This window comes from Ruditapes philippinarum, unplaced genomic scaffold (assembly GCF_026571515.1).
Source record: "Ruditapes philippinarum isolate M1 unplaced genomic scaffold, ASM2657151v2 ctg3721_1_1_1_1, whole genome shotgun sequence".
In the NCBI taxonomy this organism is placed as follows: Eukaryota; Metazoa; Mollusca; class Bivalvia; order Venerida; family Veneridae; genus Ruditapes; species Ruditapes philippinarum.
The window spans coordinates 21,802-36,263 of NW_026857197.1; the positions used below are offsets into that span (position 1 = coordinate 21,802).

At 35.2% G+C, this 14,462-nt stretch overlaps 1 protein-coding gene across 1 annotated transcript; it reads left to right on the forward strand.

Annotated features, from left to right (window-relative positions):
• The first annotated feature begins 104 nt into the window (after positions 1 to 104).
• LOC132749051 (tetratricopeptide repeat protein 38-like) lies at positions 105 to 13,164 on the forward strand. Its single transcript, XM_060738728.1, has 13 exons — positions 105 to 265; positions 1,894 to 1,971; positions 2,220 to 2,301; positions 2,808 to 2,982; positions 4,060 to 4,233; positions 5,047 to 5,122; positions 5,371 to 5,490; positions 6,499 to 6,597; positions 7,141 to 7,222; positions 9,859 to 10,024; positions 11,307 to 11,463; positions 12,002 to 12,075; positions 12,867 to 13,164. Exons 1-13 carry the CDS (start codon positions 239 to 241, stop codon positions 12,955 to 12,957), a joined length of 1,401 nt encoding a protein of 466 aa, XP_060594711.1. The 5' UTR covers positions 105 to 238; the 3' UTR covers positions 12,958 to 13,164.
• The last annotated feature ends 1,298 nt before the right edge of the window (positions 13,165 to 14,462 follow it).

The following is a 14,462-nucleotide window of genomic DNA, read 5'->3' on the forward strand; positions in this document are numbered from 1 at the left end:
GATTACTGTCAACTATATTCCTGATACAAACGTTTATCGTTTATTTTTATCAAGATAAACTCGCCCGGATTAAATTGTACTTTAAATGTTCTACTTTCACCAGAGTGGAAACGTAGCAAGTAGTGCATGAAATACACCGGTCAAAACACTGTATTAACATCGAATAAGTCAACAACCTGTACTTTTTAACAGACGGTTGATTAAATTTAAGTTAACTAGTTGTCGTGTGTGTGGAATAATGCATTCTAACTGGAGAGACTGCAAGGTAAACTTATTAATCTAATTATCCTTAGGCCTACATCTATAATACATGTATATGTATATATATATATATAGTATTAGTTAATGCATCTCCATTTTTACATACAAATCAATGAGGGCAAAATAATGAACAGGGTGGCATGTATTTCATATTACTCTGCAAGTGTACATTTATTTAATTATATACTACTTTACATGCCACACAATAATTTGCTCGTACCTTTATTAGAGCATGTATGATCGTTCAACTCTTTTATTGTCACTGTAATGCACACATCAACAAATGTTTATAAATTAAAGTACATATAGTTCATAAAGTTAACAATATTTAAAACGAATATAGAGGCTTTCAAGTTTAGTTACAATTATTTTGACAAACAAATGTAACATATATACCTTTATATGTAAAATGTCTGCTCATTTTGCTTTGGATATCATTGGAGCTGTAAGCCTAAAAACTGTGTGTGTTCAGACCGGGTGTCTGCCTCTCATACCAGACATCGTTGATTCGAGTCTACCTGCATAGTCACGACCATGTTTCCTCTTGTCATGGTTTAAAACTGTTCACTATGTATGGAAGATGTGTAAGCGGTCGGATAGCTCAGTCAGTAGAGCCGCGGAACGTATTCCGGGAGGGGATCCCTGGTTCGAGTCCCGGTCAGGCTGTGCCATTTGGCGCCCAACGTCAGCATAGACCAGTATTGGAAAGGAAACGCACTCGAAGTGATATTTGTTGCAAGAATAGGTCTCCTAATAATTTAAATCGATGTTTACCCTAAATTAACGGCTAAAGATATGATTATATAGAACAAGTTATATCTACCCCACTTATGTGACTTTGTTTGTCATAATGGTACTTCAGGTATTTTTAACACGAAATAATGTACATGTATGCATAAATCATACCTTGATAGGTTGGGTTTCACTGATTCTTTATGGCGACTTTGAAGCTGGTGGATGAAAGTTTATCTTCCTGCTAGTATACATCTTATCCGTCTGCATTTCGTTACATAAAACCATCTACTAGTTATGCCTAAAACCACAAAGATTTAAAACATTTTATAATGTTTAGGGACAGTAGTACGTGGTTTGCTTTAATATTTCCTGCAGCCTGGCTAACAGGCTATTTCGTTGAATGCTCAGTGTAAAATTCAAAGAACACTAAATTGGTAGTAATGCAAAAAAGATGATGGATGTAATGTTATTTACGTTTTTTCTTCGCAACGCACCTCCATCGTGTGTCCATTGTATTTGCAGTAGCATCCGGTATCAAGAAATCCGTGTTCATCCTGTAGCAAAACTGCAGTTCTGTTGTAAGTCTGGTACAACCTCTGGTAGCAAACTGGTGTATACCGTTATCATATTACATGTATATTGTTTAGTCAGACTGCTTGATTACTGTCTGATCTTTTTAGAAACGGCTTTATGTACCAGTAATTTCACATCTTTGTTTTTCAGCATTGGCATTAACGAAAGTTATAGAACTTGTCGGCCGGGAACCACCTTCACGACCATTAATCACCTGTATAAGACTTTATAGATATAAGTAGTCTGCCCCTACCAATAGCTTATAATATAACTTTGAATTATTCAGTCATAAGAAGCCAAATATTTAAATTTCTTTTATTACAGGCCTGGAAGGATGAAGGGTCGCCGTGGAACACTACCAGTAATGAGGCGTGCAAGCTGTTTGATGCCAGTCTTACACAGGTATTGGCTAAAGCTGTTTATTAGTGTTTGCTCGGGTCATCTTTAGACACCTGAAGGTCATATGTAATGTTTCAGATATCCTTATCACGATAGCACCATGATACTTTCTTTAATGAAAATAACTATTAATAGTAGCCGTCTATATAAACAGATATACAATATAAACGTCACGATTGTTCAATTAAAATCGATGTTACAGATATATTTTGTATGAATGAAGTATAAAATACTTTACTTGGTTTCTGTAGTATGTGGGTTGGTATGATGAAAAATCAGTGGATGGAATAGAAAAGTCCTTGGAAAACACTCTTAAAGCTGATCCGAACTTTGGTGAGTATGTAATATATTGTTTTCTACTGGTAATTTTAGCGGTTTATTACGAGCAATGGGTACAACTTAAAACTTAGTTTTATCCTTCGACTGAATTTGCAAATTTTCTACCGTATTAAGTTATATTAATATACAGTAATTTTGCTAGATCGAAAATATTAGTGTTGTTGACCAGCGCTTTACTATGTAAGAACAACATGAGCATTTTGACACCCGCAATTTAAATATGTGTAATTTATTTTGGAGAAACAATCGTGATAAACATGGATGTTAATAATTACTTGTATCAGGTTTTTTGATATAAGTACATGTTTTGTTAATTTTGGTTCAGAAGATCAATATTTGTTATCAGATTTATAATATTGATATCAATATCAATACAGCAATATGGATAAGTTAAATGCACACCTATTAAGTCAATACTTTCATTTAGATCACAGCATCCATTCTTGTTTTCCATTGTTTATGATTGTATTATTTAAAAAGAATGTTAATTATATGCATAGTGATGGGTCACGTGATCAAGAATGGGCTGGAACTTCTTGGTACCGGTACGAATGTACGGATCAATACTAATCTCGCAAGCGATATAGATACCATGATAAAACTGTCCGGGAACCAGACCGGCTTATCGGATGGGGAGAAGAAACATGTCAGCGCTGTGAAACTCTGGTCTGAGGGGTAATTTAAAAATGAACAAATTGCTTATCTATCATAAAGGTTCTTCTCAAATATGCCTATTTTTGCGTTTGATGGAAGAAAAACTTGACAAAAGCATCTTCTTGTTTATTATTAGCACATGCCACATACTATCGGCGAGCGACTAAGGACCGCCCAGGAAAACACATCTAACCTATACAGGTCCTCTGCAACCCAAATAAAACATAATTATCATTAAAACACATTTCATGATAAAATTACACAATTCTAACCAAAAAAAAAGAAGGAAAAAAAATATCAACAAACATTTCAACCGATACTTACAACAAATTAAAATATTTTTCGTCACAATTGTTATATTTTGACATGACGTGTATTTTACATGAAATCTGTTTTGAATGACATTTTTGTGTTACGTGGGGTTTCGGGGTATTTAGGTTGTATAAGGATCCCTTGGACGGTGCTTGACCAAACGCAGATAGCTATACAGAACTTAATAATATATACTTAATCACACTAGGAAAAGTCAGTAATAGTAAGTTATTGGGTTTTATGTCACACCGACACAGTATAGATCATAAAGCGACGTTCCAGCTTTACTGGTAGAGTAAGACTTCAGGTGCCCTTCCTTGCATTATTTCATGCACGAACGGGCGCCTGCTTAAAACCACCGATGTCCCATAAGCTAGCTGGATAGCTTCCTCACGTGAAAGAATCCAAAGTCCCTGTCGGGATACGAACCCACATAGGTGACGGGCAAGACTTAGTGGTTTGAAGCCAACGACCTTAACAACTCGGCCACTGACGCCCCGTCAGTATAGGAAAAGTAATTTGTTTTTGTAAAATGTGTTTGAATCATGTAAAAGCTGTGTCTCCGTTCTTCGTGTTCGATTTGATCGCCCGAAAATCACATGTTACTATAAAAAGAGTGAGAATGCTCTGAAGGGGTATACATTATCATTGAAAATCTAAGTCTTAATGTAAAGTTTTAGTGTTCGGTTGTTAAGTTCGTCAGACAGTTCAATAAACATGCTGTAATGGTTTTTCTTTTGGCCTGTTTCATTTGATTAATCGCTGTTTTTCGTGTGTGTTTTTTAGGGAAATGTCAGAAGCATGTAATGTATGGGAAGACATTTTGTTGGACAACCCACGTGACATGCTCGCGCTAAAATTTGCTCACGATACATACTTTTATCTGGGTTACTCTGCACCAATGAGAGATTCCCTCGCACGGGTGTTCAAGCATTGGAAGGAAACCACGCCTCTTTATGGGTTCGTATAATCAAAAGATTTTACCACACCTTTTTATGTTTTTATTTTTATATTCGGTTTTAAGACACACCTCTTTATGGGTTGTTTATTCGAAATTAACCACACCTCTTTATGGGTTCGTATAATTACAAAATTTAACTATACCTCTTAATGGGTTTGCAAATTTAGGTTTTAACAACACATCTTTATAGGTTCGTATATTTAATTGTTACCACACCTCTTTATGGTTTCAAATATAAGATTTTATGGCTTCGAATATTAGACTTTTTATACTGCTGTATAAGCCCGCATATAATATTTTCACCACACCTCTATGGTATCTAGGTTACACCCGTATATGCTAGAATTGTTATTTCGAAACTATTTACTAGAGTATTGCTATCTATCAGAAACAAATTCTGAATGTGTTTTAAAGCTGCACGCCTCAAGATGAGCAAAATTATTTCAAGAAAATCAATATTAAGAAAAATGTACTAAAATTTTAAGAAAGGTAAAATATTCAAGATCCAGTTAAATTTTACATGTTATGTGCGGTTTAAGACTGATTTTGCACTATTTTATCACCATACATGTATTCAAATTGCGTTACTAACGCAGTAAGGGCTGTTTTGGCATATGTATACCACTTTTTAGTAATTTTCTTGGATTGTAAGTGCATATTGCAATATGTAAATTTCTGTATTTGTTTACCTGATTTGTTCACCTCACAAATGTTTTTCTCATTTAAATACATTTCCAAAATTTTCATGATATTGATATGAATGCTGCTTTAAACTTGATTTTTGAATCTGAATAGCTTTTTTACTTTTGCAGATATTTATATGGGATGTACTCGTTCGGTCTTGAGGAAACGAATCTTTATTCTGAGGCAGAGAAGATAGCGAGCAAGGTAAAAAATAATGTGTGTTTGTAATAATGGGATATATTGAAGCCTTTAATTATCTGCCGGATTTGTTTAATGGATTTGTCATGCATTTTTAACAGTCAATTCAAAGTTTTTAGAGTTTCAATATCGAAATAAAACGATTTTTATAGTCTTCAGACCTTTATGAGCAAATCATGTTTTGAAACATTGGAAGTTTTACTTCCTATATATCTAACATTGTATTTTCAAATACGATTTCTGTTGTAATCCAGGGTCTTGAAATCAACCGTTGTGACGCATGGTCGACACACAGCATGGCGCACGTGCTAGAAATGATGGGACGACAAGACGAGGGTATAAAGTTTATGTCGGGAACAGAAAATGATTGGACTGTAAGTTAAAGCTAGTTCTATTTATATAGAACTAAATGCATACGATTAATTTCTCTTCGTACATTTTTTGATAATTTTATGTGAACGCTGAACTTCTGAGTTGTTGAAAATTCATATATGTATTTGTCTAGCTTCTGTGTTTGGAATAGTCCATTACCAATTTTAGGAATATCAAGTCACTCAATCATCAGCATAGATTTCGGTCGCCTGCCCTGGTTCTATTGTTTCTCTTCCTGTCCCAGCAGGATGACGGTTAAACTCAAACTGTCAGTAGTAATGCTTGTAATGTCTATGTAAGCTATTTGTTTGAAACTTGTTTGATATGTATGACAGACCATGTATATTTTTAGAGGGTGTGAATTTCAAAGAACGGTTGGTGATAATAGCCCCACAAACAAAGTTTAGGGGGTACATTCGAGTCAGCTTGTCGGTCGGCCCGTCCGTCGGTTGGTTCAGTTCATGGTTTGCGGACGAAAACTAGAATTTAGAATGAATTATTGTCATTAAACTTGGTATAAAGCAACCTTATGTGGAAACCCCAGATGGGGTTGCTTTTGGACTCCCTGGGGTACAGGGCCAGGTCACTTCTTCTGAAAATAGAAAAATGGTTTCCGAACAATAACTAAAGTTAGGAATGAGATTTTGTATTCAAATTTGGTATATAACAAGCTTATAATATGAAGACCCAGGTTAGGCTTGCTTTTGGTCTCCGAATGATAACAGTTACGAATGGGATATTGAAATCAAACATGTATATCGCAAGTTTAACTTTTGGACCCCCTGTGGTCTGCATTTGCCCTTCGACGTAAGCTATTCATTTACACTTTCCTTGCAGTGAGCCATTACTGATGAAAACTAAATTAGAATTGCATAGATTAATATTTGTTTAAATTACGTAAAGGACCGTCCCAAAACTATTGAATGACTAAAACGAAAGGAAGATAATGCAAAACGGAAAGTGACTAGTTACGATTTATGTTACTTTATACAATCATTTCATTTTTACAGCAATGTGGGATGCTGTCATGTCATAACTACTGGCACTGGGCCTTACATCTGATAGAAAAGAAAGACTACTCCGGTGCTCTTGGTATCTATGATAAACATGTAAGTCTTACAGAGTTGTTGCCCTTGTGACACATACAGGTTATTTGAAATTTTAGTCATTTATTTTTTGATTTTCTTTGGTCATAGGACAACAAAGCAGAAGGTCGAAGACATGAAAAATAAAATTAAGCGACAATATGTCAAGTATTGTGGTGTTTATTTTTGGTCTACTAGCGCGAGAAAAATACATAGCTAGATATAATGTATATTGGCGATAAGGTAAAAAATTGCATGGCAAATAATAAGCCGGCATGGGAAACATATAAAATATTTAAGAACGTTTTCGTTTTATTCTACACCATCATCAATCAATTATACATATTAAATGTGCATGCAACAAGCATTTGGTTACAGTTCGGTCATAGACTGGTGTAAATCGAATATTTCAAACTTGTGTCCCAGTTATAACCAAAATTGATTACATTTGCATAAATTTCACCACATACAGTAATTAAACAAAAACATATTTGAGCTAGTAAGACGGAATAATGATATGTTCATTGTCAACATGAACGATCTATCAAGTTTAAATTTTTGTTTCAGTGTTTTGACTCGGTTAAAGCGTCTGGTGCCCCATTAGACTTCGTAGACGCATGTTCTTTGTTGATGCGTCTAGAAATGGACGGTAAAGTTTTCTATATGTCAGACATTTTATGTTATGTTTATGTTAGCTAATTAAGATCTTTAAAGTTTTATGCAATTATAAAGGTTTAATATCTCCAACAGAACTCATGTTTCTAGCAAATGAAGTTTACTCCTAACGCGGCTTTTTTGCTATTCCGTAACATTCCGAGGTGTTCCGTGTGATTGTATGGGTGAATGATCCATGCATTTTATTTCAATGCACGCATAAAACTACTTTAAGAATATTCAGTTCACAGAATAACGTCACACACTTTAATCTTAAAACAATTTATTTACGAGAAATAAATGTTTTTTTCTGACAACAGCAAAGTTATTTACTTATTTTTGGAACACAGAAAAAAAGATAGTACATTGTCTCAAATTCTTTTTCTCATATTCTCTTCTTGGTCGGGTTATTGGGATTTTTTATTGGCATCCGGATCGCTTCTATGTATTATTTCACTTGTTATGTCATGAATGTATAATGACTTTATATTCATATGCTTGAACCCATTGAAACCTAGGCATGAATATTTATAGCTAGCCTGCGGAAGCGTGTTGTTTCTGGAGCTATGACGCCCGTTCGTGACTGACAAATGCACGGAGGGGCACCGGAAGTTTTCTGATTGTTTTATGACATGTATAACTAGTTGTATTCCAACTCTATGAACTCGCACTGCGAGCTTGTTCGGTTGCAACCGGTGAGGATACAACTGTTATATTGCTATATTCCATGCGGTCTATTTTTTTGTATTTATAATTTCACTTATATTTTGAAACAATGCTTTATTCTATTTTATTTTTAGCTCACCTGTCACAAAGTGACAGGGTGAGCTTTTGTGATCGCTTTTCGTCCGGCGTCCGTCCGTCCGTCCGTCCGTCGTCCGTCCGTAAACTTTTACTTCAAATGACATCTCCTCATAAACCACTAAGCCAATTCCATCCAAACTTCAAAGGAATGTTCCTTTGGTTGTAACCTTTAAAAAAATTTCAAAGAATTTAATTCCATGCAGAACTCTGGTTGCCATGGCAACCGAAAGAAAAAACTTTAAATATCTTCCCTTAAAAAATCCTAAGAGCTAAAGCTTAGATATTTGGCATGAAACATCGTTTAATGAGTGTCTACTAATTTTTTTTCAAATAAAAGCCCTGGGGTTAAAATTGGCCCCGCCCCAGGGGTCTTTGATTTTCCCTATATGCATATAGTAAAAACTTAAATTTTATCTTCTTTTAAAGAACCGAAAGAGCTAGAGCTAAGATATTTAGCATGAAACATCTTCTAGTGAGTGTCTACCAAGTTTGTTCAAATAAAAGCCCTGGGGTCAAAATTAGCCCTGCCCAGGGGGTCATTGATTTTCCCTATATGCATATAGTAAAAACTTTAAAAATCTTCTATTAAAGAACTCAAAGAGCTATGGCTTAGATATTGAGCATCAAACATTTTAATAGGTGTCTACCAAGTTTGTTCAAATAAAAGCCCTGGGGTCAAAATTGGCCCCGCCCCAGGGGGTCATTGATTTTCCCTATATGCATATAGTAAAAACTTAAAAAATCTTCTTTTAAAGAACCAAAAGAGTTAGAGCTAAGATATTTAGCATGAAACATGTTCTAATAAGTGTCTACCAAGTTTGTTCAAATAAAAGCCCTGGGGTCAAAATTGGCCCCGCCCCAGGGGGTCATTGATTTTCCCTATATGCATATAGTAAAAACTTAAAAAATCTTCTTTTAAAGAACCAAAAGAGTTAGAGCTAAGATATTTAGCATGAAACATGTTCTAATAAGTGTCTACCAAGTTTGTTCAAATAAAAGCCCTGGGGTCAAAATTGGCCCCGCCCCGGGGGGTCATTGATTTTCCCTATATGCATATAGTAAAAACTTAAAAAATCTTCTTTTAAAGAACTCAAAGAGCTATGGCTAAGATATTTAGCATCAAACATGTTCTAATAGGTGTCTACCAAGTTTGTTCAAACTGGGGTCAAAATTGGCACCGTCCCGGGGGTCATTGATTTTCCTTATATGTGTATAGTAAAAACTTAAAAAATCTTCTTTGAAAAAACCCAAATAGCTAGAGTTAAGATATTAAGCATGAAACATCTTTTAGTGAGTGTCTACAAAGTTTGTTCAAATAAAAGCCCTGGGGTTAAAATTGGCCCCGCCCCGGGGGTCATTGATTTTCTTTATATGTGTATAGCAAAAACTTAAAATCTTCTTTGATAAAACCCAAATAGCCCGGGGGTCATTGATTTTCTTTATATGTGTATAGCAAAAACTTAAAATCTTCTTTGATAAAACCCAAATAGCTAGAGTTTAGATATTAAGCATGAAACATCTTCTAGTAAGTGTCTACAAATTTTGTTCAAATAAAAGCCCTGGGGTCAAAACTGGCCCGGCCCCAGGGGTGTCATTGTTTTTAACTATATGTGTAAAAAATCTTCTTTAAAAAGCCCAATAAGCTAGAGCTTAGATGTTTAGCATGAAACATCTTCTAGTTAATGTCTACCAAGTTTGTGCAAATAAAAGCCCTTGGGTTAAATTGGCCCTGCAACGTTTGGGGGTGGGGGTGGGAGTTGGGGGGGGGGGCCTATATACAGGTGAGCGACCTCAGGGCCATCATGGCCCTCTTGTTTTTATTTTCAGGAGCAAATGTGGAAGGAAGGTGGCAGGAAATTTACGAGGTGATTCGACCTCACGTGGACGATCACGTGCTCACATTCAATGACAATCACATCCTCTTGGCGTGTCTTGGAGCCGAGAACAAGACGGCAGTGGATAACTTGATGACGTCAATCAAGAATTGGATATTGTGGGTTCAGTTGTGCTTAAGTAGAAATAAAGTGTGAATAAGTTATAAACAAATCAAAAATAATTATTATACCAATTCAATAAGCATTTCTTTAGGATATTATATAAATGGCAAAAAATGATCATGATATAACCAATGTAGATACGTCTATATAATGAACGTAATAATGTTTTACACACTTTTGAATATAAAAATAGTAAACCGATTCACACATTTTCTGAAATTCATGTGATAAAAAACCGGTACTTTAGTTGTCATTCGATACAAATCTTGGTCTACAGAGGTCGTCATTAAATTTTGCCAATCTGACTGACGCGAAGCGTTATTTAGGTCAGAGTGACCATAGGCTCGTTTTAAAGCAGCACGCCTCCAAAAGATAACATAAAAACTACCGTCTTACATATTAATATACTTATATTTCAAAATTCAAAAACATTATATACAATGTTGTTGAAAAAATCAAAATGACACTTCAAAATGTTCATATTTTAACATTTCTGCTCTGAAAACAGACCGTTCGCTTTTTACTCAAACAGGATATACCTTCCTTTATCTTACTACAGAATTCTTCCAACCGGGGTTTTGATTCTTGTATCACGTGATGGTACAGGGCAATATCGCAACCTTTGATCCGGAACGAACGGCATCCGGGATCGTATCAAACATAGAGGGGAACGAATGAACTGATTTGGTTTTGATATTTGTAATAATTAGTGGCGCTGCAATTATAATTGATTAACTATATCATAATTACACTTGATAACCAATATATCGATTAAATCTTCAGCGTGAAATATAATTAGGGCCCATTGATATATGACCCCGGGCGTACCGGGAGATTTTTCCGAACCACTGTAGTGACACGTGACCATGTTGAATTAATTATCTTCTCCTATTTATATTGGCTAAGTGCGTTAGTAACGCAGTAGATTATACAAGGAAGAAACACGATATATTTACGCTTTTGTCAACATTTTTTCTTGAATTAAGACGCATGTATAAGTGAATCTACACATTAACCCTATCTCGATTAGTATTTACCGTTTACTTGAAATTTTATTTCATTTTTTTATTCATGTTACCCTCTGGATGTCAGTGACTTTAGATCAACCCTTTTTGTCTGAATGACATTAAAAGGTTCGCAGTGTTCCGGTATATTTATTATACATGTATAAATAACATAAAATCGACATGGAACTAGATTCTAAGCAGATACATGTATGCGCAGTAGAGATATTTTGATTTTATGTTTTCTAGAATGATTGCAATATTTCTGTAACAGGAACTGGACAGGTGACCAGGTTAGCATCACCCGTGAGGTTGGTCTAGTTATATGTGAGGCTTTTGTAGCATATAAAGAGGGAGATCCTGGAAAGGCTGTTGACCTACTCTACCCACACAGATACAAAATTATCAAAATTGGCGGAAGTCACGCGCAGGTGATTAAGTTTTAGATACCAATTAAATGATAAAGATTTAAAACAAGCCTCCATGGTCGATGATTTATTTCAGAGACTCCAGATCGATGTGGGCCCGAATCCCGTGAGAGACTGTTGGTGTGTTCATGTTTGGAAACTGTCCTTACAGTTTACGGTAGGTCGGTGGTTGTACTCTGGTGAGTTCGTGTGTGCCTGAAATAATGTATAGGAGGACTCGAGCAGGTATCTTAAGAACTTCCCCAACCAGTTCAAAAACACACAAGTCGCTATTAGACCTTTACAGTTTTGTAATCACGTGCATTTTAACATCAACAACAACAAAATGAATACCATATCGATAAAGTTCATTTACAGAATATGTCATAGATGTTTTATATTTTATTACAAAATATAATTAATACAGAAAAATAGCAATGCCTGTATTTGATCGTATGTCATAGTATTTTGCCTTATTTTTCGTCTTTACTTCTAATGTCTTTATTTGTAAAATATTTTTATATAATCAACGTGAATAATTTAAAATCAAATCAACTTTCAGAGAGATATGTACAACCTGTTCCTAATACACGCAGCTCTCAGATCCAATGAGGCCAAACATCATAAACTAGCAAGGTATGGACAATATTCAGTTACTCATATTTAATGATAAAACAAGAGAAAAACCCATATTATAGCAGCTCATGTGCCTTGGTAACTGTCGTCCGTCCTGCAGTTACAAATTAAGATATTTAATTTGATCCGTATCTGTTCTTACAAGTAAATATAGGACCATGGTCGGTTACCCACATTATATATTCCGTACATATCTAGAAATTGTAGTCCGACGGTATATATTCCTATATACTAGTACTACATAATCTAAATACTGTATACGTGTATTGAATATATACCATGAGTAACCGACGATGAAACGGGGCTTTAACCCTGTTAGCGTGAGGAGGAGTTTAGCGCTTACGTCTTAAAGAGTACATAATGTACTCCGTGCAATTCCCACAGAGTATTTGCCAAAGGTATGAATTTTGAGTCGAAATTAGGTAACTGTACAGCGGTCAGTGAGCGCCTTAACGTACAGTAACCTGTGACAATAATAAAAAGGAGGGTAGCCATCACTAATTTCTTGGAGCTCACGCACCCTAATACTCTTTCACGTCGTCCCTGCCTACCATGTAGGGCTACTCCCCCAGGCTTCAATCAGAACATTGACACCTGGCTTATAAACTGGAGAGAGTAGCTCAACTCCCCAGGGCAATGTGTTAGAGGTTTGACCTCAAGGATCTGCCCTGTAAGTACAGAAACAGCGCTAGGCTCTTAACCTGTCCAGCCTAGCTTCAAATCTTCTGCGATGTCCCGTGCCTCGATCTCCACGATGTACAATCAAGTTTTAATTAATGCATATATTTCAGGTCCCTGCTGGCGGAACGGAAATCCATCAAATCATGTTCACCAATGACTGACCGCTTGATGGCCAGAGCCATGTCCCTGCACGTTGACTGAGGATGCATTTTTCTATCTATAAATAAACATTATATTGTATATGCTGAATATTCATAAGTGAATATTGTTGAATATTCATAAGTAATTATATATGTTTTATAATATACTTGTTAATTAATGTTTCCATTAGACGGTTTATTCTGAATATTTATTATAATTTACATGTTCGTAAAGTGAATAAATAAAGAATGGACAGTTTCAATCATATATGTATATGATTATTTACGTTTAAAGTAAATAATTAGTTTGTAGTTGTACTCAAGCATAATGTATTTCTTTAAGTGAATAATCAATTGAAGACTTCATTCATGTATAATATTTATATTAAAGAGATAAATTAAATGGCAATTTGGCTCACATAATTATATACTTTTGTTGATATTAAAGGGAATAGTTAGTTGTCAAGTTCATTCATGTAAAATATTCATTTTAAAGGGAATTATAATTAATTGGTGATTTGACTGACTCATGTCTAACAATGTCTAACCCGTGATTCACTTCCGGCGAGTTATTATTAATGAATTAGTTAGCCTGGTATTTCTTGTGATACTGGCACAATTTTACGTGACACAGAAGTTCAACACCATTTTCTGTAAAATATCAACATCACTTGTAATCATTAATTGAGCCGCGTCATGACAAAACCAACATAGTGCGTTTGCGACCAGCATGGATCCAGACCAGCCTGCGCATCCGCGCAGTCTGATCAGGATCCATGCGGTTCGCTTACAAACCCTAATACAAGTAGAGAAACTGACAGCGAACAGCATGTATCATGACCAGACTGCGCGGATGCGCAGGCTGGTCTGGATCCATGCTGGTCGCAAACCCACTATGTTGGTTTTGTCATGACACGGCTCAATTGTGTTTTTCCTCAGCTATAAGTATAAATAAATGTACTACTATTTGTAAAAAATAGATGTAAAAACTGTACTTAGACAATGTACCTCACTTTTTCGACATTTTTATAAAATAAAAAATAGACAATCAAATAGTATAACAGACTTTGTCATTTTGTACAAACTGAAGCGTAAAGTTAAGAAAGTTAAGATACCGTAACGTCAACTCAGCTATATTTAATGGCTTATAAAGTAGCAATTTTGTAAATAGGTCGAAAACAACAAATTATTGTAAGTTGTTTATCCTTGAATAGTTTCCGATTATTTTGAAATTCGCATTGTTTATTTAGTCTTTCTTTTGTGATTGCAGTTGTTTTTTGTTTGTTTTTTTTGCACACGGATTAATCTAATAATGATTTTACAGATAAACTTACTGTATTTAAGTTCCGTATCCGCTTGAATATGTAATACGTTAGAAAAAATACTGTTAAACAAGCGAGTTCCCCGTGGGACTGTCTATTTATCTCATGGGATTTGAATACTTTTTGTTTCTGTTTATTTTTAGTGTGTTTACTTGTACATAAAATGCGCACTTACATGTTTTTTTTTATATTAAAATTCTCCTCAAACCTTTGTCTTACTCCAGCATAGGGTTTTGCTCTGCAG